Source organism: Carassius auratus, chromosome 6 (assembly GCF_003368295.1).
Source record: "Carassius auratus strain Wakin chromosome 6, ASM336829v1, whole genome shotgun sequence".
Taxonomy (NCBI): domain Eukaryota; kingdom Metazoa; phylum Chordata; class Actinopteri; order Cypriniformes; family Cyprinidae; genus Carassius; species Carassius auratus.
In genome coordinates, this window is record NC_039248.1 from 4,998,749 (window position 1) to 5,026,079 (window position 27,331).

The following is a 27,331-nucleotide window of genomic DNA, read 5'->3' on the forward strand; positions in this document are numbered from 1 at the left end:
GAGTTGAGTATGCATTGAACCGCTTGGCTATAGCGTATGTTGGTTTCCAAAGCTGGCAGATTCTCACCAGAAAAGCGGCGATGGCTCCTCCGGTGAGATTTCCAGCTAGAACATCAGACCAGTGGTTGCGGTACTCAGCTACACGCACAATGCCCACCAGAACAGCCAATGAGAGGAGAGTCAGACAGAGAGTGGGTTTGGTCAGCCTTGTGCCTTTAGTCCTCCATACCAGAGTTATATACATCTGCAGAAAACACAAAATACACATCTATCAAGACTATTTGCTCAGCAATACAACACCTCAAAGGTTTATCCATGCATCATGCCATTCTACCCTTTTATTTTTATTTGCAATGTGTTGTTACTTTAAAACACAGCCTGAAGGCCAGCAGCATCTCTTCTCTTCACTTTTGTAGATGAAGCCGGAGTTTATTGTGTGCTGCATAATGGAGCTTCTAGCTGTTTCTCAAATTACAGACTATGTTCTTCTCATCTTGTTGTCTGCGCATCCACTTCTTTCTCTGATGGTTAGATCCAGTGGTTTATATAATAGACTTCACCCCTTAAAAGTGCAACACTAATGGGACCAATAGGTTTCAAGAGGACATTTTTTAAATCAAAATTTGACTTGAAACTGGAGAGTTTACAAAGACTTACAAGTGCAGGGGCATGTTTAGAGATTTACGGTCCCTAAGCAAGCTGTCCCTAGGGGTCCCTTTGGTATAAAATGTGTAATTGCATGGTACCTAAACACGCTATGCTGTTCAAGTGTACACCATACTTCAGCATGTGCAAAAGACACTGCACTGCCAACTCCATATTTCATTTAACAGCACGATCATTTTCAAGTGTGCTAATAATAGGAGAAGAATGTTAAGCACTAAATCTACACATTATGATCATTTCCTAAGGATTATATAACACAAACTTCTTAGTACACTGGAGTAATGGCTTTGCCTTTACATTGTCGATTGCGCTTTGCCTATCACAGGCAACAATTAATTAGATTTAAAAAAATAAACATAATTTTAAACATTAACAATCATTTACAATATTACATTGTTTCACTGTGTATTAATTAAATACTAAATTGAGGACCTGAATTATTAATTTTTTGTGCTTAAATATATATTATTTACAATTTTATTGTATTTTGTAATTATGATGTTTTTTCAGAAACATTAAAAAAATTAAGAAATTATTTTGTAAACTTTAAAAATGTCATTTTAAAAATATCTAACAAAAAACAACAAAAACTGCTATTTTTAAACTGTATTTTTATTCAATAAATGTCACATTTCTTAATAGAATTATGAATTTCTTATATATATAAGCTATAAATAAATAAATAAGCTATTAAAATTCATATATTAAATATTGAAAAAAAAAATTCTTGTATTTTGGTTAATTAAATGCAAAACTGGGGATCAGAATCCAGTTATGCTGGTGAACAGTAAGATGGTGATGACCAAATATTGTGAATCATCGTTGTCATCTCTTGAGTCAGTTAAAACATCAGCACTATTCAAAGAAGGGATGACTGTGATTTCTTTGCATGCTGTGTCATGTTTGATTTCTTGTCCTGGATGTACTCACCACTGTATAGACAGCTGAGTACATACTCAGCGCTGCGTCCTTGGAGGGGAAAGATTTGCGTGCGGAGGTGATGAGGTAAGGGTTTCCGGTGCACGCTCGCCGCTCGGTGATGTACTGCAGCGCTGAGTGGCAGCCCAGTGCTGTGTAGTTTGGACGGCAGGTAGACAAGAAATGAGGTGTCTGGTTTCCTGTCACTACCTGCCCTGCATTGGCAAAGATGGTGGTGGTAAAGAGGCCAAAGGAATACACACCTGACCAAGAGAAAAAAATCATTTCATCAACTACTTGATAACTACGAGAGGATTTTCACATACATTTGGACATTTAAAGAAGTTTGATATACAGTATACCGTTCAAAAGGTTAAGGGACAATTCAATTTTTATTTGAAAGGATGCATTTTCACAAAAATATTAAATAGCACACATTTTTAACCTTTACTCACTCTCAGGCCACCTATGTGTCTGGAAGTTTAACAGTTTGATAAGTATTCAAAATAAACCTTGAAGCATTGCTTACCAAGGAAGCGGACAATGCGTCTCAGCAGCGGGTTGAAATAGCAGCAGTCAGCCGTAACAATTGTCTTCTCCTGCGTGGCCTCAGGTTTAGTGAAGAAGGATGCGAGCTCCCCCAGGAGAATCTGCAGCAGACAGACCCAGGAATGAGATTTCTCAGGTGCACATAGTTTACAGAGAACAGCACTTGGGGGGGAACCACAACATTTTCCTTAAACTGGTTAAACTGATGGCCAAATGTACAAGGAAACATTTGTCATTGTCAAGACTGCTCGTGCTCCAATTCTAAAAATTACAAGAGATTCAGGAGAATGAGAGAATCTAATTTTCAATCCCATACATGTATAAATGCTAAATGCACCAGCACAGCTGAGACAGGTTAAATCTTCAATATGCCCTAATGGGACTACATTCATAAAACATGAATCTTCACAGATTGGAAAGTAACATCACATGCTGACTGAAAGTCAATGACAAATGAAAATGTGCATGGGAAAAAAAGAGTTAAACTCTAGTCTAAAACATGTCAAGTTCTTTAAAAAAAGTACTCTACAACACGCTACAACTACCACTGCGATCCATCAGCGGGGGATACAAGCAAGAGAAGGCTCGGCTGGTGCTGGAGCTGAGGGAAACCACTGACCAGCTGGTGAGAGCAGCGGGCACCCAGATAAGAACGGGAAGAAAGTGGAAAGCCCAAGAAGAGGTCGACATGGCAATCACTAGGCTGAAGCACCGCGAGGTGGTTGGCAGAGTCCAGGAGGGTCGAGCAGGCCTTGGGAGGGGCGATGTTCCCTTGTTCTGGTCAAAGGCTTCCAAAGAAGACCGGAAAGCCATGGTGGTGGCGGAAGTGGCAAGAACTGAGCACGAACGCCTTAACGTCAAAGCTGTGTCCCAGGGCCAGCAAGGACGTTGGACGTCATGGGAAGGCCTCACAGACAGGTCCATGTCATGGTCCGACCTATGGAAGATCCCCCAAGCTAGGCTCAGCTTTCTGATCAGAGCAACCTATGACACCTTGCCTTGTCCCCGAAACCTCCACCAATGGTTTGGGGCCGAAGAGACATGTTCCCTTTGTAACACCAGCAACGCAAGCCTCCAGCACATCCTGTCGGGCTGCACGACGGCATTGTCCCAAGGCCGCTATAGGTGGCGACATGACCAAGTACTGAAAAGCTGGCAGAGGTGTCAGAGTCATGCAGAAAGGAGGCGAATAGTAGACCTTCCGCTCGAGGTTGGCATGCCATCCAGTTCGCGAGGGCTGGAGAGAGCATCAGACCCTCCCGCCAGAGAGACACAGCAAGGCTCCTCTCACCGGGAAGTGAGTGGACTATGAGGGTCGACTTGGGAAGGCAGCTCCAGTTCCCCAGGGAAATAGTGGAAACATCCCTGCGGCCCGACCTCATAATGTGGTCAGAGACTTGCAAGACCGTCCTCCTCGTGGAACTCACTGTACCATGGGAGGGGGGTGGGGGGGGTGGAGGCCGCGTATGAGCGGAAGCGAGCCAAGTACTCTGATCTGGCGGCAGAGTGCAGGGAGGCGGGCTGGAAAGCCGTTATCTGCCCTGTGGAAGTGGGGTGTAGGGGCTTTGTAGGTTCCTCAACCGCTCGCCTACTCCGCGACATGGGATGCACAGGAGCAAGGCATCGGAAAGCCATGAAAGAGCGGGCAGAGGAGGCAGAGAAAGGCAGCTTCTGGCTGTGGCTAAGGAGGAAGGAGAAGGTTTGGGGGGCAAACACCTAGGGCATCAGCAGGGGGTGGCAGGGAGAGATCCCTGCCATCGCTCCGCCACCACGAGACGTACTGGGGTTAAAGGAGCGAAACGTCGATGAGTGGTGGTCCCCAGCTGACGACCCGCTCAGGCTCACAAAGTGTTCAGTGAGGTGCCATGACACACAAGTTCAAAAGGCACCGGAGGAGGTGCGTCAGGCAGTGATGCCCAGCAGGAAAACCAACACCTGTATCTTGATATGGTTTTGAAAACATGAATTTTCCTTTTTGAAAAACATTTTCAAGAAAGGTTTAATGACTCTAAATCTGTCTCATAGTGTACACATGTAAAAATGTAATAACATATTTCTTTATATACTGAGTATATATCCTGAGTTTAAAGACACTCCCTGACACACATCTTTAAGTTCTCCAGCTATCATTTTCTGTTATTCCATCTGAAGCCACATGACTTTGATTTGGTGGAAAAACAGTTTTCAGATATTGTTAAGTAGTATAGGCCTATGGCATTTTTTTTCCCTCTAAGATATAATAATAATGAAATTAATTTGGGGGCTTTTTTTCTTCATTATAATTTCTGGACAGTATCACTTTTCTACTACATGTTCAGCAAAATGTGTTTTAATACAGAATATAAAAGCATGCTCATCATAGAAGCAGTGTTTTTAAGTCATTGTATGAATGAATCGTATTTTCAGCAATTGCATTCAATAAAAAATAAATTGTATCAATATTAATTTGACCTCACTGCTGCTGGACAATACAGTACTGCTTTCATAAAGACAATTTTCTATGTCTGATTTAGGTCCACCTGTGAAACGTTTTGTGTGCCATCTCAAACAGCAGGAGTCTGACACCTTTTTAAGAGTTACTTAACCTAAATGAAAGGTCTATTTAACTATTTAACCTCCACAGACATGAAGATTCGGGTCAGTGTGTGGTAACAGAGGTGCTTGTTATAATGCATTGTTGTGCTAAAAGATCTCATCTTCTGTCTAATGCCTAATTTTTCACAAATGCCACTCTAACCCTTTCGCTGAGAGAAAATGGAAATTATTCAGGCACATAAAAGCCTGAATTTCTGAGTAACCTTCAAATGTTTAGTGATGTTCCATGAATTATATTTTGTGGGGCATATTGCAGCGTTTTGAGGGCTCTTGTCTTGTGGTATAACAAAAAAGGTGAAAATAGACTGACAGAGGAAGAGTATGAGAGAAGAAAAAAAAAGACAGAGGGAATATTTCACTCGAACACGCTTGACATATCTGAAGTGCTCTGAAGCCGCAATGTTGAAGCAGCAGTGATACCGTGCTCTCAAATCCTTAACACACATCACGATTACAACACACCTGCTCTGAAGAGTTTCAAAACTCTGGAAAAACTGTGACACACACGCATACACAACACATCTGGAGTTCAGTGAATGCCTCAGTGTCAAACAATTAAGAGTTCAAAGCACTCTTTGTAGAGTAGGTTGACATTCACAGATACATTAGGAATGTTTTGTTTTGGTTAGTTCTGTGTAAAACAAAGCAGAGTATAAAACTGAACCTTTATTGGAAAAATAATTTCATTTAGTCATTGAAACCCTAACCCTAATCCACCCTGTCATCATACCAAATATGTAGGACTTTTTTTTTGCATGGAACACAATCATGCTATAATCATTTTTAATATTTTGAACCATACACTGATCAGCCACAACATTAAAATCACTCACAGGTGGAGAGAATAACATCCCAGTCAAGGGATGGGATATATTAGGCAGCAAGTGAACAGCCATTTCTTGAATTTTATGTGTTGGAAGCAGGAAAAATGGCTCTGATGAGGGTCACAGTGAAGGCTAGACGACTGGGTCAGAGTATCTCAAAACAGCAAGTCTTGTAGGGTGTTTTTGGTATGCGGCAGACATGCAGAGAGCTCTGGGACTTTCCCGGTGGGACAGTCGAGGGCCACATCGTATGCCTTCATAAGATTAAAACAACTTTATATGGACAGTTTTCATGCTACTTCACTGGAGATTTTCAGTAATTTAGGAGATTGAAGTTGAATACAAAATCAACCAAAGCATCAGTGAAAATTACAGAACTGTGAAAAATGCAACTGAAATTATTTATGCCAGTGTTTAGCATCAGCAGCAAAGCCCCAAGGCCACATCATCCTCGCTAAACAGAGATGGAGCCGTCAATGTCATGTCATAAATTAAGACACAAGGTTTAACTTGTCCTCTAGAAGCTGTAGCAAGAGAGGACAAAAAACATGGTCTTTAGAGCGGATTAATGGAAGCTGTTGAAGTGAAGTGCTTACATGTTTAATTGATGAAACAGCTCTGCTGACTCTGAAGACTTTGAGGGAAAACAGACTGAAGGAGAGACGTGGGGCAAGGAGTTCAAAGCAATAGGAAACGGAGAGAGATTGATAGTGAAATCAAGCTGCAAAGAAAGGGTTAAATAAAAGAGGAAAGAGAGATGATGGCTGAAGTGAATGGTAGTAGGGATGTCTGTTTCCTGAGGAAATCATATGGTGTGTGAACAGTGTACACACAGACGTTTCACAGCAGTTGGGAAAGCTGTCAAACCAAAAGCTTCTAGTAGAAAAGTATAGAGCACCAAAAATGCAGACACTAGTGATGTCAAAAACCCTAGGCTCACTCGAGTTTTAAATGGTGTATAACAGATTAAATATATTAAGCAGCAAAAACTGTTTTCAAAATATTTCTAACAGATCATGTAATGATGTAAACTGGAGTAATGACTGCTGAAAAATCAGCTTTGTATCACAGGAATGCATTACATTTTGAAAGATTGAAATTAATATAGAAAGCAGTACTTTTAAATTGTAATAATATTTCGCAATACTGATGATTTACAGTAGTTTTGAACCATAAAATAAATAAAACTTACAAAAAATCTTAATTATTCCAAACTTTTGACTGGAAGAGTAGATTTTCATATTATACATAAATATATAAATGTAACTATACTGACATGTTTACCTCAGTTCTTCGTAATGTTGGTTATTTAAACGTGTGTGTTGCGGTCAGAGATGTATAGTAACGAAGTAGAACTACTTCACTACTGTACTTAAGTAGCCTACTAAAAGGCGGTATCTGTACTTTACTAGAGTATTATTTTTTTCTCCTACTTCCACTTTTACTTCAGTACATATTTTCGCTGAGTTTAATACTTTTACTCCGATATTTTTTTATGTGCTGCATCGTTACTCGTTACAATTATAATAATGTTACGAATAATTCCATTACAAACCACTTCCAGAACTGTAGATGGCAGGTTTGATGAAGCTGGCACATCATTGAGCGAATCAAGCGATTAAGAAGACTGCTCGTGCTGACTGAACTGCTGTGAAGAGAGAAATGAACACCGAGCCGAGCCAGATAATGACTCGTTCACGAGCCAAGAACCGGTTGCATCGGTTCTCGGATGACCAGTAACGTTAGTTCTTTCTGACAGTTCGATTCAATAAACCAGTTGAAGAAAACAGTTCACCGATTCTTTTGCGCTCGACGCAATGGCGTCATTGGCGTTGACTGCACCTGGGCTCATAACATTAACACAGAATTAGTTCAGAATCAATCACCAAAAGAATCAGTTCGGTTCAGACGCTCTGTGTGTCGGTTTGCTTCACGCTAAATCACACATGCGCAGTATCATCAGCTCCTCGGTTCACAAATCAGACGCGTCTGACAGAAACGGTTCTTGACTCGTGAATGAGTCAATGTTTTGTTCGTTATCTGGCTTGGCTCGGTGTTCATCTTCAGTTCTCTCTTCACAGCAGTTCAGTCAGTGTACTGTTTGAGTCAATGAATTACTCCGGGATATTGGTTCTTTTTAACTCAGAGGGAGTGTCAGACACATTAAACAAGTTAACAGCTTAATTCATCTGTGGATTAATGCCTATTGGAGACGCGAACCGTTTAAAACTATTCAGTTCGATTTGGTGAACTGTTTCAAAAAGATCCGGTTACATTCATTCGCGAACCGGCTATCACAAACTGTTTTGTTTTTAAGTTTCTTACAACAGACACGGAAGAAAAGACAATGCTGAATAAAGTCGTAGTTTTTGCTATTTTTGGACCAAAATGTATTTTCGATGCTTCAAAAAATTCGAAATGATCCTCTGATGTCTTAGGGTTTGAAACAACATGAGGGTAAGTTATTAATGACATAATTTAGCAAATTGGGCTAACTGACCCTAGTAACCATTTTGTGTTTACAAGAAGTTACAGTCAAAGGAATTGTGATTGTCCTTTAGGTTAATCATTTGAAATAGTAAAACAATATGTTCAAACTTTTGACTACTTTATTTAATAGCTACATAACACAATACTTCTACTTTTACTTTTAGTACTTGAGTAGTAAATTTTAAAATAGACTACTTGCAATACTTAAGTACAAAAAATGTTGAATACTTTAGTACTTCTACTTAAGTGTGGTGCTTAAAGAGCACTTCAACTTCTACTCAAGTCACTTTTTTGATAGAGCACTTGTACTTTTACTCAAGTATGGGTCTCTAGTACTTTATACATCTCTGGTTGCGGTGCAGCCTTAAGATTGACCAAAGATGGCATGGCATTTTATATCAGATGGGATGCCAGCAGTACTTGAACCACCAACTGTTATTTTACCCAGAATGTTGGCAAAGGGGTCTAAATCTGTAATGGACGTGCAGCAGGCAGCCAGAAGATTTGTGCACAAGGACAAAATGTACTTTAATTATGGCATTTGACAAAGGTCAAATTGAATGAGGACAGGCATTGTGAAAATAAAACTTAACTGAAATTAAATTTCTCAGTGGATACCGGAGCCAAAATACAGTATGCAATCTGCTCTGTAATTTTTACTGAGGTTGTGAGAAGAAAAAAACACAAAAATGTTTGATAAAGTCTTAAAGTAGGCATGTCAAATTTATATGACCTTTTCTGGTAAAAAAAAAAAAAAAGTCTAGTCTGAATAGATTTTAAAAAACAGCCAAGAATGTAAGTGACCTCAGTGAAAAGACCATGGGCCAGTTGCATAATCAAAGCTATGAAGTTAACACTGGTTTAAACAACCAATCTGACCAGCTAGCAGTTACCTAAGTCACTTAATTTTGGACATTTCGCCGGCAGTGCAGTGCCCCGGGCATTGACCCACTTCTCCTCTGCAAACCAATTCTCTCGGTGGACTGGATACTTATAATATGCTGTCCAGTCCACAGTGACAGAACAATATTAATAATTCATTGTACACATCATGTGCCTTAAAGGGGCTGTTTGGAACATGAGCAAGGTCAACTTTTCTAGAGAATAAAAAAGGGAAAAAGCAAACAAACTGCAATATATTAAAAGTAAAGTCAAGATTTATTTACCCTTATATCATTCCAAATCAGAATGTTTTTTTTCTTCTTCTGTGGAATTTAAAGGCAAGTCATTACTAATATGTTTTTCTTTCAACACAACAAAAATCATGGTCACCAGCTGTCAATAAAAAACAACAACAACATAAAACTGAAATTTATGTCACTGTTCATGGAACATAACAGTGAACCATAGCTCTCATGTCATATTTGATTTAGGGTTTCCACATATTTCCTCATTCATCGTAAACAAGCAGCAGCATTAACCTTTTACTAATATTCTCCTTTAGTGTTCCAAAGAAAAAAAGTAATTTAGGTTTGGCGCAGCATGAGGGTGAATAAATGACAACATAAAATAACAAATTGGACATGAGCTGACAGTCCTCTTAGGATCTTATCTGGGTGACATGCTTGAGGATACAGGCGAATATCTGTTGTCATAGCATTACCATGCATTAATATGACAGCTGATGCACTCATGCTCTTTCTAATCCAATTCAGATCACAAATAGACAGCAACACATCACAGATCACATTCATTTCCACATGCTGCAGCCCAATTTTTAGCTGTCTTTTGAATATAGCAAACAGATATCAGCATCAATGTGTTTGCATTGATCTGTCCATAATCGGTCCACTGTTATCACAACCTTCTTCAATTTCTTTCATCAAGTCATCCTTTTCTTTGTCCTTTTAGTGGGCTTCACACTCTGTCATTCCTGATTTCTGGGATTTGTCCTTCTGTCTTTCTGCAGGCGTCTCTCCAAGTACCATATAGGAAAACTGGGTTAGCATCATTCCTCTATTTCTCTACCCACCACCAGTTCCTTTCTATCGTTCATTCTAATGGCTTCATTTCTCACGCTTTATTGTCTTCTTTAAAGTCAACATGAAATCAAATTTGACCCCATTTACTTTCCTAAAGCATCGTTTTAGTCTCATTGTAGATGATTCATCAGTGCACATTACTGTGAGGAAAAACAAATGTCTGTTCTTTGTAAGCATTTGTCAAAATGTAATAACATGCACTTCCTCTGGAATGACTTTTCTTGGTGATGGCAGGTCTAAAATAAATAGAGAGTGCTCTCCGTTAGCATTCCCAGCTCAATGGAAGTTGCTTGGCTGGCGCAGGACCACCTGGAGGTACACGTTTCAAAGTCTGCCAAATTCTGGGCGCTTAGATCTGCAGCCAGGTTATTTTGAGCCACAAATGCCAAGTGACTATTCACTTTGCAGCTGCAGGAAACTGACATCAGGACTGCCAACACTGATTGGCTGATGGCGCCACAAGAATTCACACAAACACTTAATTAGTGACTATCCATGAAAGACAGCAGACAGCATTTTATACCAAAAACAAACTGGTAAAATATATGCTTTAATATATATATGGTACATTTTAAATAATACAAAATGCCTTTAAATGGTCATCAATGCAGAAAGAAGGAATTTGCAGACATCTGCCATCAGGGACTGACATGCCATGTCCACACTAATACATTTTCGTTTGAAAATGCATCTTTTTCTCTCCGTTTTGGCCTTCCGTCCACACTGAGATCTCGTTTTTAGTCAAACAAAACAGAGCTTTTTGAAAACGCTCTCTAAAGTGGATAAATTTGAAAAGGCCGTTTTCGCATTGTAGTGTGGACTGAGAAAACTGAGCTTTTGAAAACGATGAAGCAATTTTAGTCACGTGACGTGGCGCATATTATACCAAAATGTTTCCGTGTTTATACTTGTATTGTGCATGTTATGTGCTGTGCACTTTCACACTACTGCTACAGATGTGTTACACTCTTCATATCACAGTCCTGCAAAAGTGAAAGCAAATTGGCCTTAGCTGATGTCACCAAATTATTTTTCATAAAAAAAAACATTCTGTTTATTTCATGCTTAGTGTTCCATTTTACTCTGAAAATCTGACCTATCCAACACCAACTGAAAATATGGAATTTTTTTTTATATTAGTTGTGTTTGAGTTTTCAGCATCATTACTCCAGTCTTCAGTGTCACATGACCTTTCAGAAATCATTCCAATACGCTTATTAGCTGCTGAACAAAACATTGTCATAAAATCATTTTGATGGCTGATTGCAATCAAGAAACATTATATTGAACACATGTGAATTAAATTATATTCCAGTTTTGAATGTGCTTTTGATTACAGATAGCCTGGGTTTACACAAGATGTGTATTTTAAAGACAACCAGTTTGATGGGAGCATAGTTTGCTTTTTGGGTTAAATGAATTTTTTTATATGAAATTCAATCGATCGTTAGATTAAATCACTATTGGTAGCGTGATTTATTGTAATGGCTTTTTCCTCAGTTGGTCAGAACAAATCATGGCAGACTTGTTACTTACTTGTTTAGATGACAATATATGGTGACAATTCTTATTTGGGTCATATATTCCACTAAGTACAGTGAATATACACACCGGTGCAGTGACTGACAGCTACACATTCACCTCAAAACAGATTCATCTGTGGTGGATCACAACCCACTCATGGAATAGAATTCTGCAAGGAACTGCAATTACAGGCTTTCAAACAAAGATGGTGACAAAGAGGCAAAACGTACGGACTGCAGCTTTAAAAATAATCGTACAGAATCCAAACCTTTGAACTATTAGTTGTTTTTTTTAACTACAATTTCATTAAGCTTTTTATATTTTAAAGCAAATTTACAGTCCCCGCCCCCCTTTTAGCTAACAGATACACTTTTAATGCTATTTATCATTGTTAATTGCCAAACAGTTTGGCTTGATAAATCCTTCTTTTCTATATTAAACTCAAGCACACATTTTCACTGCTTTACTGTGCACACTTCCAGCTTTCTTGCTACCTGGCAACCTTGAAGAATTGCCCTTCCTTGGTGGTTTTTATATGAAGGTCACAGCCGTGCATGATGCTTGTGTTAAGCATGTGTTCAAATCCTGACACAAGTAATGTGAAAGGGCCATCATTTTCTCAATTTTTCATATTCCCATCCACAAACGGTCTGGCTTCTCTCTTTACTCCAGCACATCTCTCGCTCCATGACCACATGGCCAACTCCCAGTGTTCCCAAGGCTGAGTAGGAGTGTTAAACAAAAGCTGATGCCTTAATCTAAGGCTTACTAAGATTAGGCTGTGGATCGTCTCTGCAGAGAGAGGTTAAACACATCCTCTGGGCATTGGTGTACACTTACAAGAGCTGAGTGTGGATGACACGGATCTCAATGAGAAAATCACGTTTAATGTTTCTCTATCCTTCTCGTTCCTCTTTTACACCCTATTCTCCATCAGTGTTTTCCTCTCGAAGCATCAGATTAAAATGGATAGATGCAGCCCTATTAAAACTTTGTGTTCCTATAAAAAATGGTTGTAATTATTGGCAGTAAAAAGAGTTAATTGGTTCACAGTAAGTTTCCATATGGTGTAAAACAGTAAGAATTCTAATTTGATATATCTTGTGTCCACTTTGGATGGGTTAAATGCAGAGCATGAATTCGGGGTTAAATGCACAGCACGGTGCATTTTCTTGAGACCAGGCCTGTCTCTTCAACCCCTTGGTTTTTTGATGGTTGTCAGTATATTAGAGAGTTATCAAGCTGATTTTCATACCTTTATAGGTTAGCATATTAACATTATATTAGTTAATGAAATAAATTTTTTAATTGTACATTTAAATTAATTTTACTATTAAATTATTTAAGTTCAATCCATCAAATTTTGCTACTGTATTTTGTACGGTTCTAGATGTAGTTCTAACAACCACAGCTCCATTTGTTTTACAGTTCATTTCACAGATTTTTTTTCCTTTTAAAAAGTTAAGAGCATCACCCGCTAGTACATTAATTATATAAAAAAAAAACTATTAGTTCCTGTACTTAAATTTTATCGGCCAAGCAGTAACAGGACATTTAACCGTTTGTATGACTCTGATTGACTGTGTTCCCCATGCCAGACAAGAGCATGTGATGATACACCATGGTTTCATGTCTCTCTTTCTCTTTCTCCACTCTCTCTCCTCTAGCATCCTCAGACAAACAGAATGAGGACACAGAAACACACTTATAGCAAACCCACAGCACTTGTATATAGGAGCACACAGTCCCCAAACATCCATCATGAATGGAGAGTTGTGACATCAGCCAGCTGCAGCCTCTGACTGCATGACGCTGTATATCTCTTCTGGGCCAGAGCCCACTTCAGATCAAGCACACAGCTTCCATATTTACCAGAAAAACAGACTGCCAAAAACTCACATTACAGCATGAATAATTGAAGGTGCATTTGTAAGCGGTTTTGGATTTCATTAAAGCACCATTAATGGACTAGTTTCACCTGCTGTTACTGGTTCCATGGAACACAGACAAAGACTTTTTCACTTAGATTTTTTTTTTTCATACAACAACAAGGTTTGGTTTTTAGTGGTTGTTTACTGGCATGATCTGAGGTTTTATTCATACCTGTAGCAAGTTACTACAGGTACAAGTAATGCATTACAATATTGTGTTACTACCTAAAAAAGCAACTAATTATGTTCCTTAGTTACTTTTTATGGAAAGTAATGCATTACGTTTGCGTTACTTTTTTAATATGAGCAGGGCTTAATTGTTTTTAATATAATATACATTTCTATTTATAGCAAATGTAAAGCCCTTTCACACCAAAAAGTGTAATGAATAAACCTCAGGCTAAAGGAAAAGTAAATTAATGTCTGTACGGTAGAACACAGGAGAAGAAGGTTCAACACTCTTCAGCAATAAAAAACAAAAAAAACAATGAAGTCGAATTGTTGGTTTATCTAAAGTAACAAGTTTTGCTTATAAGTGTGGTTGAATTGGATCATAAAAAGTCAACAGCAAAGACGTTAGTTAATAAAATGGGATTAGATACATTTGTGTTATTTAAAATGTTCTAGTTTCATATTCTTAGTTTCCATTTGACTGTTTTAATTAATTTTGATGAATACTAAAACAGTTTTTTTTTTTAAGTGGGATGAATTAATGTACAGTACATTCACAATTAGTCTTGAACTACCGTATTTTCTGCACTATAAGGCGCATCTTCAGTGAATGGCCTATTTTAGAACTGTTTTCAGATATAGGGCGCACCGGATTATAAAACGCATAGAATAGAAGATACTGCAGTCAAACTGACTGGGTTTGCGTTATGCATCCACTAGATGAAGCTGTGCTAAAGGGAATGTCAACATTTTGACAAATTATAAATTTATATTTATAAAATATATATTATATATAATATATAATATATATATATTAAATTTATATATGGATTATAAAGCGCAGTGTCATTTTTTTTCTTCGAAAATTAAAGGCTTTTAAGTGCGCCTTATAGTGCAGAAAATACGGTACATCATTTTCACACAGCGCTTGAGTATTATCCTCTCCAACTATTATTATTAAAAAGTAATGCATTACTTTATTAGTTACATGAAAAAATTAATCTAATTATGTAACTCACGTTACTTGTAATGCGTTACCCCCAACACTGCCTGTAGCACAAACAGCACTGAAGGTTAATGCTTAAAGCTTTTTCAAATGGCTAGCCCCAAGTATGAGCAATAATAACAGTAACGCTTGCATCAACAAGCTAATAACACAGCATAATTGGACAGTTCAATACTGGAATATATATTGGGCTTTGAGATAATTTCAACTCAAGCTAAAAAAAAAAAAAAAAAACAGTGTCTATTGCAACATTTCTGCAAAATTATGTTATGTTGCTTCTTGCACATTTCACAACACTTTCAAAGTGCAATGTCTAGGGAGTGGTGATAAAAGTGTGTTCAGTTTTACTTGAAACCGTTGAACATGAATCTAGCAATATTTTGTAATGTTGGTTGCTGTACATATTGTGTCAGTACTTGAGTGGTCCACAATTCTTAAACATTTCTAGTTTAATGCTGGACCAGGTGGGTGAACGTGATTTCACCAAGTACTACTTGTTCCTGGATCAACATTCCAATCATCCAATCAGAATTGAGGTTTAACTTTTCAGGAAATGTCAGGTTTAGGTTTACAATCAGGGTTAGGTGCGTCTACACTCTTGTTAATCAGCTATCATTTACATCTGATTTTAAGAATAAATTATGGGTACTGTTAGGTTTAGGGGTGGGGATTGGGTTAAGTCTGTATTTTTGGACAGTAATGTTGATCCATGATCAACAAAAGATGTTGATCCAGGAACATCTTTTACTTGGCAAAATCAAAGCGATCGTACCAGGTGTGCTAGCGAGCAATTTTATGTTAGAAAAGCCATACATGTGGAGCTAGTTATATGATGCTCCTCTATGGTAAAAGTGTTTTAAGTTCATAAGATCTACCCCTGTATTCATAATTGGCATGAAAAAGATTAGTCCCATTGGAGTCATTGGAGATGTACTGCCACTAATGTTAATTACTGTACAGCTGGAAAGTGCAGTGAATTGTATATATAGGTACATTTTCTTACTTTTGCCAAAATGTCATGAGTATAGGCATGTTTTTCCAATGAGACTCTGTCCATGTTTCCTTAAGTATAAAGTGGGCTTCAAATAAATACTTATGTAACTTGTGCAAAATTGAGTTCTATCAGTGTTTTTGGCTGTGGTGTGGGTTTGTGAAGGTTTGAAAGGACCTTTTTTACACCACCTCTTCTGGACTCATTATATAATATACCAGAAGCCTTGAACATCTCTAGTCATAACCGTTATCCTTATTTTAGTTAAGCATTTTTCAATATAATTTTTAATACACTTCATGTTAAACCAATCTTAGACATGTTCTTATCCAAATTAAGTATTAAATGTTCATTTTCCACCTACTCTTCGACCCTAGGCTTTTTTTACTATTGTACCTTCAACATTTCTCTGTTAACTGTCTGCATTATGTTTCATTACACTGCACTCACTCTCGACCGGGGCTCATAAGAACATGGCACTTTGCTGAATAAACAAATGGGTTGTCATGTCAGTCTTCATGTGTGTGACTGCAACACTGTGAATGCTTTGTAACAAATTTCTTTTATTCCTTCCAATAAAAGTCCTTGGCAATAAAAGTTGTTGGCTCATACACTATATTTCAAGTCTTCTGAAATCATATTATATCTTTGCATATGAAATTTAGTCATTATTAGTTGAAAATCATACCCTGTGTAGCAAGTAGCGCTAAAATCTAAATCTAGCATGTCGAGTTACATCAGACTAGATTTGATTTCAACAGCAATCAGTCGAAGACATGAAAATCAGTCAAGTTTGACGTGTGTCCAAACATGGAATGTTTCATGATACATCACATTTAAACACAAATTTGAGAGCAGCTATAAATGTTTACATTCAAAGAAGACTTGGAAAATTATGCACAAGTCATTAAACTACTTCTATGGTGACTTATGTTGCTTTACATCCCTTTATTGCATGCAAAACTGCAGCCTGAACATTCAGCTAAATAACTTTTAAAAAAAAAACATGAATAAATGTTGACAAATTTGTCAACAATTCAGGAATAGTGAACTGAATTTCATTCCTCCTTGTTGAACTATCTGTAGTGAAATGGAGCTGACTTCGATCCAGGACTCAGTGGCACTCCACTCATTAGGGAACACAAATGTCTGTGACTGCTGTGAATTAGAGAGCCACTTGACATCTTCAGATGTGGAGAGGCAGCATGTCTCAATAATTAAGCCCTTCAGCGGGGTTCAAAAGATGCCTTGTTAATGGCGCTAGAACTGACGGGAAGATTTTTTCTTTTCACTATCTCTGTTTCCAGATTCTCTCTCTTAGCAAAAGATGGAAACCTCTAACCGCCCACACACACTCCAAGAACCCACATATTCACACACGTGCACACATATTCACACACACACAGGGCGCAGATGCAAACGCTCACTATCCTCAAGACAGAAAAAGAATGCATGCTTCCACACATGCAAACAGTCTTCCTAAATACTGTATGTTCATCTCTGAAGGAAAGAGACACATTTCACTTCAACATCAAAATCAAAAATAAGTCATGGAATGACAAATCAAGGTTCTTTCGATCCTTTGACATATAATTGTATTACAAATCCAAAAACAGCTTTTATTGAAACCAAGCTGCCAAAACAGTTTGTCTTATATTTTATCTCAGTATGATGTGATAGTGTGACGAAAGACCTGTAGATCAACACCTGCTTCTTCATCATTGCCTCTTTAGTCCTGCTCAACACTTTGCACATGAAGTAGGAGGTGAGTAAATATGAAAGAGGTGCAAACACAAGATTACTCGAGCAACAAAACGATAGAGATGCCTCAGAGGATTACAAGATGTTGTATGCCAAACTGTGGAAAGACAGTTTTTATATTGCTTTTCTTGTGATCTTAACACCATGTCCACACCAGATGCACACCGCTGTTGCATCACGTTACATCCCACTGCAACAGACTACACTGGATGAGTAAGTAAAAACCACCTAAGATGCTGTTCATTTTTTTTACTTCCTTTTACTGTAGATTTGTTTTTAAACAAGAGTTTGACTTAAATAATTTCACATTCAATCACACAGACTAGATAGACATGGCAAAAAAACAACAACAAAAAAAAACATGCAGCTTTGCCCAAATTAAACCTCAGGTGCCTCTCAGCGCGCAGAGGGATCCTCAGGTGTCCATGTGCACACTACTGTCACTTCCATGTGAAGAAAGACAAGATGGTGAGCTTTTTTTCACCTTCTGTTCTTATCTGCACAGATGAGGAACCTGAACAGTATGTGTGTGTGTGTGTGTGTGTGTGTGTATAGTGTGTGTTAAAATACTAAAAAGTGAAGAAAGCCTCTCTGATGTTTGAATCTGTGGAATCTGTTTCTGTGATGTTGGATGAGACAGACATTAATTCACCCTCCCTCTGATAATGAATCATTTGATACCGCTGGGAAATCTGTATTTTTTCCTGGCTAGCTGAATCGAGACTTGTGTGTTGACCACATATAGCTTCCATTTTTTACTGCACTGCATCACACTGTAGACATCTGACCTTGTTAATATCACTTATGCTGGGACTGACCTAGATAAGAAAGACATGATGTCCCAACCCTGACATCCAAACAAGAAACAGAGCAGGCCCAAAACATGCCCTACACAAGTACATGAACGCTTCTAGCCACACTACCATTCAAAAGTTTGAGGTCAGCATGAGTGTTTTTTTTTTTTTTTAAGAAATTATAACTTTTTTTTTTAGGAAGGATGCATTAAATGTATCGAAAGTATCAAAAGAAAGAATCAGAAGAATTACGGTTTCCACAAAAATATTAAGCGGCACAACTGTTCTCAACATTGACAATGTTTCTTAAAGGTGCCATATGCAAAAATTGAGGTAAAAATATCCATAAAATGACCTACACGCATCAAAAGAATGAGAAGAAATAAGTGCGATGATGTCATAAAGAGAATGTCAAGTTATAGTGCTGCAGAGATATCAACCTTAATTGGCATTAGCATTATTAGCCCCGGTCCGACAGGTGTCGTAATACCAGTTTCGGCCATGGGAGGCGATATGCGGGCAACATAACCACCAGCCAACCTGCAATACACGAATAACTCGCACGGATTGTCGGCGTGCCTGAACCTGATGTCAATATTGTGGAAAGTACAGCCCACTAGTTCATTTCAGTTCAGGGAAGAGAGAGAAAGGAAGACTGAAGCCCTTGGCAAGAGACCACCACCGCGCTCGGAATCACAAATCAAATCCGATAAGAAAAGGAGCCGAACCAGAGTAAACATCGGCACTGATTTTTATCGCTGGCGACAACTGATGGACCTGAAAGAAATGAGGTTCGACTCTGAACTTGCAACATTTCTTTTGCATTGGTAAGATAGATGCTGTTAGTATTATGCTAGAAGTTTGTTTGTATTTGTTTTTGGGCTGTTCGATAAACGTGCTAATGTTAGCGATGGCTAACCGTAGCTGCGTTTGATAATTAGCCAGCTATAATCTTACCCATTTTATTATATCATAACTAACCTGCTCTGTCTAGTCTGTTGGTCTCTGTGTCCTCTTTGCTTCGTGGTTTTTCTGTGCATGAAAAAATTGATGTGTGGCCTGAAAGCGTGTGAAAAGAGTCTATGGGCTAGGTGCACAAGATGGCGCCGGTGAGCTTCAGCGACGCGAGTGTGTGCGTACTTATTTCCGGTCTTGCGACGCTCGCATTGACTGTAAGGGAAACTTACATATGAAACTTGGCTAGATGTATATAATTAATGATTTTCAAATTTAACAGCCGATAGTGGTATATCAAAAACATGGGGAAACATCTTCCCTATATTTTGCATACCTCTGTGTGGAAATTCATCAAGATACAACGCGGAGATTGCTTTACAGTACACAGGGATTTCTTCTTTGAAACACAAACCACTCAAATATGCAATACTTTTCATTTTCGAAGAGCTGGTTTTGTTCTGTTATGTAAGATAAATGTTTCTGACTGTCAAACGACGCACATAGATTTCTGATAAAGCATGTTTTATTAACTTTATTTGATAACATAATTTATAACTAACTGTACAATTAAACGTAATATAATTATGGTAGGTTTGCCATAATTAAAAGATCGCTGTTTGCATTCATGTGTGTTTTTATCTGTTTATTTGTGTTGTGTAAGATCTGCAGCACAAATCATTATCTGTCTATGATCAGCCATGTATATTGTTATTGTTTTGCATTAATTTTCAGATTAAACGGATATTAAAATTAGTCACGTATTTTTTACTGTGTAAAATAATAAAATATGTTGTGAAAATAACGATGAAACAGACTGATGTATGTGTACAATTGAGAAATGGATACTTCTGAAGATAAATCGCAGGCCATGTCTCACGAGGTAAATATTTAATATATTAAAATAATAATAATAATAATGCAAACATTTTCGAGAAATAAGTAATTTGTACATTTACATATTTGGTAAGATAAAATACATTATATAGCTGTGAATACACACCATGAGTTCAACTTTCATCTCGTGAACAGTAGTCAACATTAGTGTATTTAATTCATTCACCAGACCCAAACATACACAAGTTTCAAATCCACTGGCTCAGTTAACATTTGTAGTATAGTGATAATAGCAGTGTATATCTTATTTGCATATGAAGTGATATTATAAATCCTGTAAACATATAGAAGGTAATATTTGAACTTCTCCGGTTCTCTGCACTGACTTTAAGCACAACCGGAAATATCTACGCACACACTCGCAAGACCGGAAATCCAAGATGGCGGAGATATGCAACTAGCCCATTGTGTGTGTCTCACGGTGAATGCTTCAGAGTTGTTACATTAGTTTCCAAGCAGAATAAAGGACAGGTTGATTATTGCTGTTTAGCGTTTGTATTAATCTATGATGTGTCCCTGTTTGCGTACAGGGACATAAAAAATAAATTAAAAGTGATACGTGGACCAAGGTGTCTTAGATTGTTCATTTTAAGTAAAGGATCCTAATATTTCGTCCACAACAATATTTAATGAGGTTATAACTCCTTGTGATTAGTCTGCACGAGATCAACAAGCTTGTTTGCTTTTCGGCAACTTTAAATACAAAATAAGCATTCAATCTATGTTAGAGCGTCTGAGCGCTCACAAATCTTTCTGCAGCGTCGTGAGCAGAGCGGCAAGAGCGATTTTTGACGCTCTAGACGCCGGCGGTGTGAACGCACAGTTAGGCTTCGGCTATGGCTGTAGTGTTGTTGTGAAAGTAGGGGCGGAGCATAGAGACTATGCCGTTTCTCGTTTGTTACTCTAGAGTAGACCAATTCACTTTATTGAGGCATACTGCCCCCATCCGGTATGGAATGTGGAGTATGACTTGATTTTTTTTGCCAAACATTACAGATGGCACCTTTAAGCATCAAATCAGTATATTAAAATGATTTCAGAAGGATTATGTGACACCGAATACTGGGATTATGAATGCTGAAAATGCAGCATTTGAAGAAATTAGATTATTAAATATACTGAAATAGACCGTTTATTTTTATTTTTTATAACATTTAATTTATACACAATATTACAGTTTTTACTGTGTTTTTGCTTGAATGTAGCCTTGGTGAGCAAATGAGACAAACCTTGTACAATAAATCAAAAGACTTAAGTGTGGGTCACATTAGCAACATTTTGTGGGCAAAAAGGACATTAGTGGAGACCAAAAACTGCTCGCACAGCTTATTTTCAAACCAAGAAGCTTGCCATTGGTCAAAAAGGTCAAATCAGCATGCAGAAATCTTTCACTTTCACAAGAAACTCAAGACTACATGGATTCCTATTGAAATGACCCATGAAATTCACTCAACTGTGGAAAATGAGAGCACACATTCACTACAAGCTAAGGGTTTTCTTAACTCATTAGGGTCATTTGTTGCAAGCAGCCATACAGACAACACAAAAACACTGTGTGCTCTGTTGGATTTGTCCCTTTATACACTGAACAACTCCAAAATGGTCTTAACTAGTAAATTACACACCTGGTTAATCAGTGTATTTTTATTTTGGCAAGGAAACCAACCTGACCAGTTCTAGGTGATCAACCAAATCCAGAATGTAAGTGCCAATAACTAACATTACATAAAGTATAGCTGGTCACTTAAAGTGTTTACTAACTGAACCATTTAAGACAAATGAGTTAAATGAGTTTGTAAAATATTAGATGCATAAGATCACATTAACACACATTCACATTCAAACACACTCATTAATGATCCCACCGACACAATGACGCACACACACGTGTGGCACCTCAGAGGAGTGTGAGTTTATGAATGGCAGTAGCTCTCTTACGGTGACGGTGGGGATGGCGGTGACCAGCGAATACACCAGCACCGGAGGAGCTTTGCTGTCATCTTCAGGTCCTGGATACGGCTTGGAGAAGGCTTTATCGAAGCAGAAGAATCCTTGAACGTGCACCGGGAATGTGTCCGTATACTCAAAGTAGTAAGCCAGGAGAACCGTTCCTGCCATGATCACCAGCTGGAAATAGAACATGATTCCAGTTTAGAATAAAAAAATCCGTTCTAATATTTGGATGGTGGCGTTCCGGAATAAAATAAAAGCTGCAGTCGGAATCTTCGGCTGAGTAAAGGAATAAACACAAGAAAATAAAAAAAGAAAATTTTCCTCCGTGAGAGAAAAAGTGACAGAAGATTTTGTGGCGTGAATGAGTGAAGGCTGCATGAAAGGATGCTGAGAGAATGGCTAGAATCTATAGAAATAGAAATCTATGGAAATAAAAAAAGAGAGGCATGGAAGACACAAATAAAGAAAGAGAGGCATTTTACGGAAAAGAAAACAAGCAAATGAGAATGATCAAGGGAGAGAAGAAAAATAGGGTAGGAGGAAAAGAAATGGCAATGTAGTAGAGCACGAGAGCGAGAGAGAGAGATAGAGAGAGAGAGACAGAGACACAGAGAGAAAAAGAGAGAGGGAGGGAGAGAGGGAGGGAGGAAGGGGGGCGTGTGCATCTGTGCTCACAGCGGGAGAGGAAATGGGTACATCTCTACAAGTATAACATGCAGTTCTTTTAGATTTTTAGGCAACAAAGAAAAATAGCATGCCATTTATTACAGAAAAATTGATGGAATGGCACTTATACAGAATAGTGTAGAACCATAAACTCTAAAAAAGGTTAGTGAAATTGCATGCTTTTTTTTTGGAATCTTCAGAAAATGCTTACTGACAATCCTAAATATTATATTAGCCACGCATAGAGTATGTTTTTTTATTAGTTTGCAATTTGTATTTTCCAGCAATAAACATTACATACATCATTTTTTTATTATTAAAAATGCCATGGCAGAATGGGAAACATGATTCCATATTTATCCTAAACTCTGGCTCAGTATGTGGTTTGCTAGTTTGGAACCTAAATTTGGAACCTAAACTAATTTCCCCCATTTTTTTCTTACAATAACTTGTTTTGTGCCTCTAATGGACAAGTGTCTTGAGACCTTCAAAAATGAATTATGATTCATTGTGACACCATCTAGCATTCTTAAATATGATTGGTGAGAAAAAATAAAACCCAAGAAAGAGAATGAGAGAGAGAGAGAGAGAGAGAGAGAGAGAGAGAGAGAGAGAGAGAGAGATGGAAAGCGCTGGAGTGTGAAAATGATTTGCTCACAAGGTGCACCTCTACAATGCAATTAGATCCACAACCCTTCTGTCACTAATGTCCTTTGAAACATTAACAGCCTCATCGCAGCTGATGTTCAGAGACACGAATCGAATGTTTTTTCCTCATCACTCTGTTTTGAAACTCATTATTAAAGCCAAAGTTCTCTCCATTTGTAACAATCTGAAGTTAAACCAAATAGATAATAGACAAATTTTGCAATTCATTTGTTAAACACCTCAACCACTTTATAACAGACTTTACTAGTATAAGATGTTTTAAAATGGTCAGAACTGCTGGATCTAAACAATTTGACTTAGTACTGATATAGTGTAATTAACAAGAAACTGAGCTTAAAAACTAGTATGCAAAGCAAAATAATTTGAATAAAGTAAAAATAAAAATCTATTCTGAATATCAGCCAATTTTCATATGTCTCAAATGACATAATATTACACTGGGTTGAATAAAAATGTAATAACTTTTATTGAAGTTTTTCTAATAATGAGAAAACACTGATTTTGTCTCTATTGCTGTACTGTCTGTTCAACCCAGTCATGTTGTGATATTTCCCCCTTTCAAAAAGGATGTTTGGTGCTTCCAACATCAAATTATTATCATTTTCAAACACTGGTAAGTTATAGTCTTCATCAGTATTCGTCTTCGTGAAGCTCAGTAGTTCAGTGTTGTGGAGATCATTACAGTGATCCAATTTAACAGACAAAGTATTCTGTTTTTGGCACAAAGAAAGAATATTAACTGAACAGTGGGGTGTGCTGTGAATACATTTACTTGCTAAGTCTGTTATTACAAGACATTTTCTGAATTAATCATCAACCCCCATAACATTCAACTGCAAAAACCTAATCATTTAAGAACTGCTAATTGTAAAACTCACTAATCTGTATATAGGGGAGAGGGTTTGGGTAATGCATCCCTCTATGGTGGTCCCACGTGTTTACTGTCCTTGGTCAGACAGAAGCCTTTAAAATCATATATATATATATATAATATTTAGTCACAAATGCAACTTCCAGCAGAGACTCTGGAACTGCATGTCTACAAATAAAAATGTTTTTTCCATGGTCTAAATAAACTTATCCAGAGGGCTAGTTCTACTCCTGGTCTTGTGGGGGAAATTGATAATAGAGATAGATAATTGGCAAATTCTATCATCCAGTGCTTCGAGTTGGAGATAAACAATTCCGAAAACCCACAAAGCTCTTGTATAAACCGTTGCCTACTCATTGCTTCATTCTTGTTGTATTCCAGTAAGATCTTTTCTGCTGACTGCTTCTGTCTCTCTTCTCCCGCTGTGTGTGCTTTCATCTTATTTCTAGCTCCTATCCCACATGAACATGAACATGAGTTTTCGGCTCTCGCTCATCTAAAAGCTATCAACAGAGTTTCTGCACCCAGCTTTAGTCTGATTTGTCAGTCCTCACAGTGATTCCTAACCTTTTTTTGTCTGATTAAAACTTTTACAAGAATCCAAAAATTCAAAAGGTCTTGATAAATATACTTATGATTCTATATACAATTTTCTACATTTTTTATAATTAGATTAAACTGATCAAAAGTGACAGTAAAGACATTAACATTGTCACAAAAATTCAAATAAATACTGTTCTGACTCTTTTCATTAACGAGTCATGAAAATAAATGTATTATAGTTTCCACAACAATTTTAAGCAGCTTAATTGTTTTCAACATTGATAAAAATAAGAATAACAAATCAGTATATTAGAATGATTTCTGAAGGATCATGTAATACCAGAGACCTTTGCCCATCACAGGAATAAAATACATTTTTAAATATTTTAATTTGAAAACAGTTATTTTAAATTGTAATATTTCCCTGTATTAATTGATCAAATAAACATGGCCTTGTTGAGCATAAGAGAATCATAAACTCTGTTGTGTGCTGTATTGTGTTCTATAATGTTCCATGTGCATATAATTATATTTTAATGCTCAAAATAGATCTGTGGACAATTATCAACAGGCCCTGTAAGAGAAATGCAATTTCATTGCTTCATGTGAACACGTTTGAAAGGCAATGAAAGCAGATGTGACTTTATATACTATTAATTCATCAATGTCTGATATTAAAGATAATAGGCTGAATGTTTAACTGTAATGTGAATGCCTGTAATGCTACCAGATGAAACCATTATAAATGCATCTAAGAAACAAGGCCAGTTTTGGTGCTGCATATGTCATAAATACAGTTCTCAGTTTATTTGTTGAGAGAAATATGTCACAGACGTGTTTGATGACACATGGGGCTTTTAAAGAGCGGTCCCACTTTTGTGGCCTCATTTCTCAAAGAGAACCCATTGCTTAGTCAGTTTTTTAGTCTTTCTGAATTTTTAACCGCTGTGCCAGCAAAGAAAAATTCAGCCGTCATGCTAACTCTGCCACTCTGTCAAAAACTGACAAGATGGTGACAGAGAGAAAGAAAATGTCTTTAGCAAACTTTAACTATTGCCGTTAGCAGTTTTTGCACAGGAAACAGGAAAAAACAGTTTAAACGGGTCTCCCAGCCAGACCAAGCTGGGTATGTGGGTTTTAGATGGGTTTGTGGACCAGCTGACCAATCAGTGAAACCAGCTTCAGCTGTACCAGGCTGGGGAGAAGATAAACTACCTTAAACCACCTAAAACCAGCAAATCCCATGCAGAATTGAGAATTGTATGATTTATGATGATCTTCCATCTTTACTGTTAAAGAGTGTAAAATTAGTAATTTAACAGTAAAGACTTCCTGACAAATGACAGTAAAAATATTAAAAAAATTAATTATGAAAAATTGAATAACAGCAATTTTACAGCTTAATGGTCTCACCTAAATAAAAACTTTGCCAGGGAGCTTCCCAAACAGTCCAATGAGATAAGTGTGCCCTCTGCTGTTCACATCCAGTACTTTATTTCAAAGGCAGTACAGAAAATTCATAGTATAACATACAGTAGTTTACCTGCCACAGATATATTGATTATTTATATTTTATCCAAGACTCTTTCTTTTATCAATATCTCTTTAATTAGAAAACAGTATCATGGTTGTCTTGTCACATGAACGGCTTCACAGTTTGTTTCTATCACTAGTTTGCACTCTTCAAATCTCTCTATGTATGTGCTGTACATGTGGCAGAATTGACAATAAAGCAGACTTTGACTTTGACTTTTGACTTTGCAGTTTGCTGAATCATACAGGTAATATTCGGTGTTTGTGTGTGTGTGTGTGTGTGTGTATATAAACACATACACATCCGCTACACAATAGATTTATCAAATTATTTTAAGCAGGGTGATGGAAATAAATGCACCACATGGGAAACTGTGGTGAACAGATGGCAAGCATAATTCTAAAAAGCTGTGTTTTATTTATAGAAGTACAAACTGAAATACTTTGTTCAGAAGTGGATCATTTCTATTATTCTTATTCCTCCTGTTCCAAGAAAACCCAAAGAGCCACTAGCTGAGAAGTAAGCTACATCTTTTCTTTAGCCTGCAATAGGCTTTTTACAATAGCTAAGCCAGCAATATATAATCCTGTATTGCACCTGGGGAAATTACACCGCTGCGTTGAGTGCAGAAATGACTGCAGTGTAGGCTACAAGACATTTTGAGTTACATTTCACAACTTATCGTAATCCATCTTTCTATAGATGAAAATAATAAAGTAGCAGAGTTCCTGAAGGTGTGGAATCATATAACTGGCTCACTGAAGCTGATGTAGGATGTTTAATGATGCCCACACACGGTTAAAATAACTGATTTAAGATGAATAATAAACTGGGTCTGTAAACCTCAGAGGGAAAAAAACTTAAAATAGAACTCTTTGTATGGTTTTATTGTTGTTTGTTTCAGCAAGTTACCAAATGAATGCTGAATTGAGAATTCATAAATGCATCTCTACCAATTATTTAGTGAAACAACTGCACGATTGCACATATATTGTGCATGCAAGAGAATACATTAGTTGAGGTTTTACTATTACAAAAAGTA

General features: G+C 37.4%; 1 protein-coding gene across 7 annotated transcripts in view; it reads right to left on the reverse strand.

The window, feature by feature from the left end:
- LOC113091770 (phospholipid phosphatase-related protein type 5-like) overlaps positions 1-27,331 on the reverse strand; it is a 45,130-nt gene that overhangs the window by 4,449 nt on the left and 13,350 nt on the right. For 4 of the 7 annotated variants that reach the window (XM_026257406.1, XM_026257412.1, XM_026257426.1 and 1 more), the window contains exons 3-6: positions 21,992-22,180; positions 2,114-2,234; positions 1,597-1,847; positions 68-244 (exon numbers count right to left, since the gene is read on the reverse strand). In XM_026257406.1, the coding sequence (XP_026113191.1) occupies positions 68-244; positions 1,597-1,847; positions 2,114-2,234; positions 21,992-22,180 (738 nt within the window). Of the gene's footprint in view, positions 1-67; positions 245-1,596; positions 1,848-2,113; positions 2,235-21,991; positions 22,582-27,331 lie in introns of those variants that run through there. The other 3 variants (XM_026257436.1, XM_026257423.1, XM_026257431.1) reach the window with 1 other exon arrangement.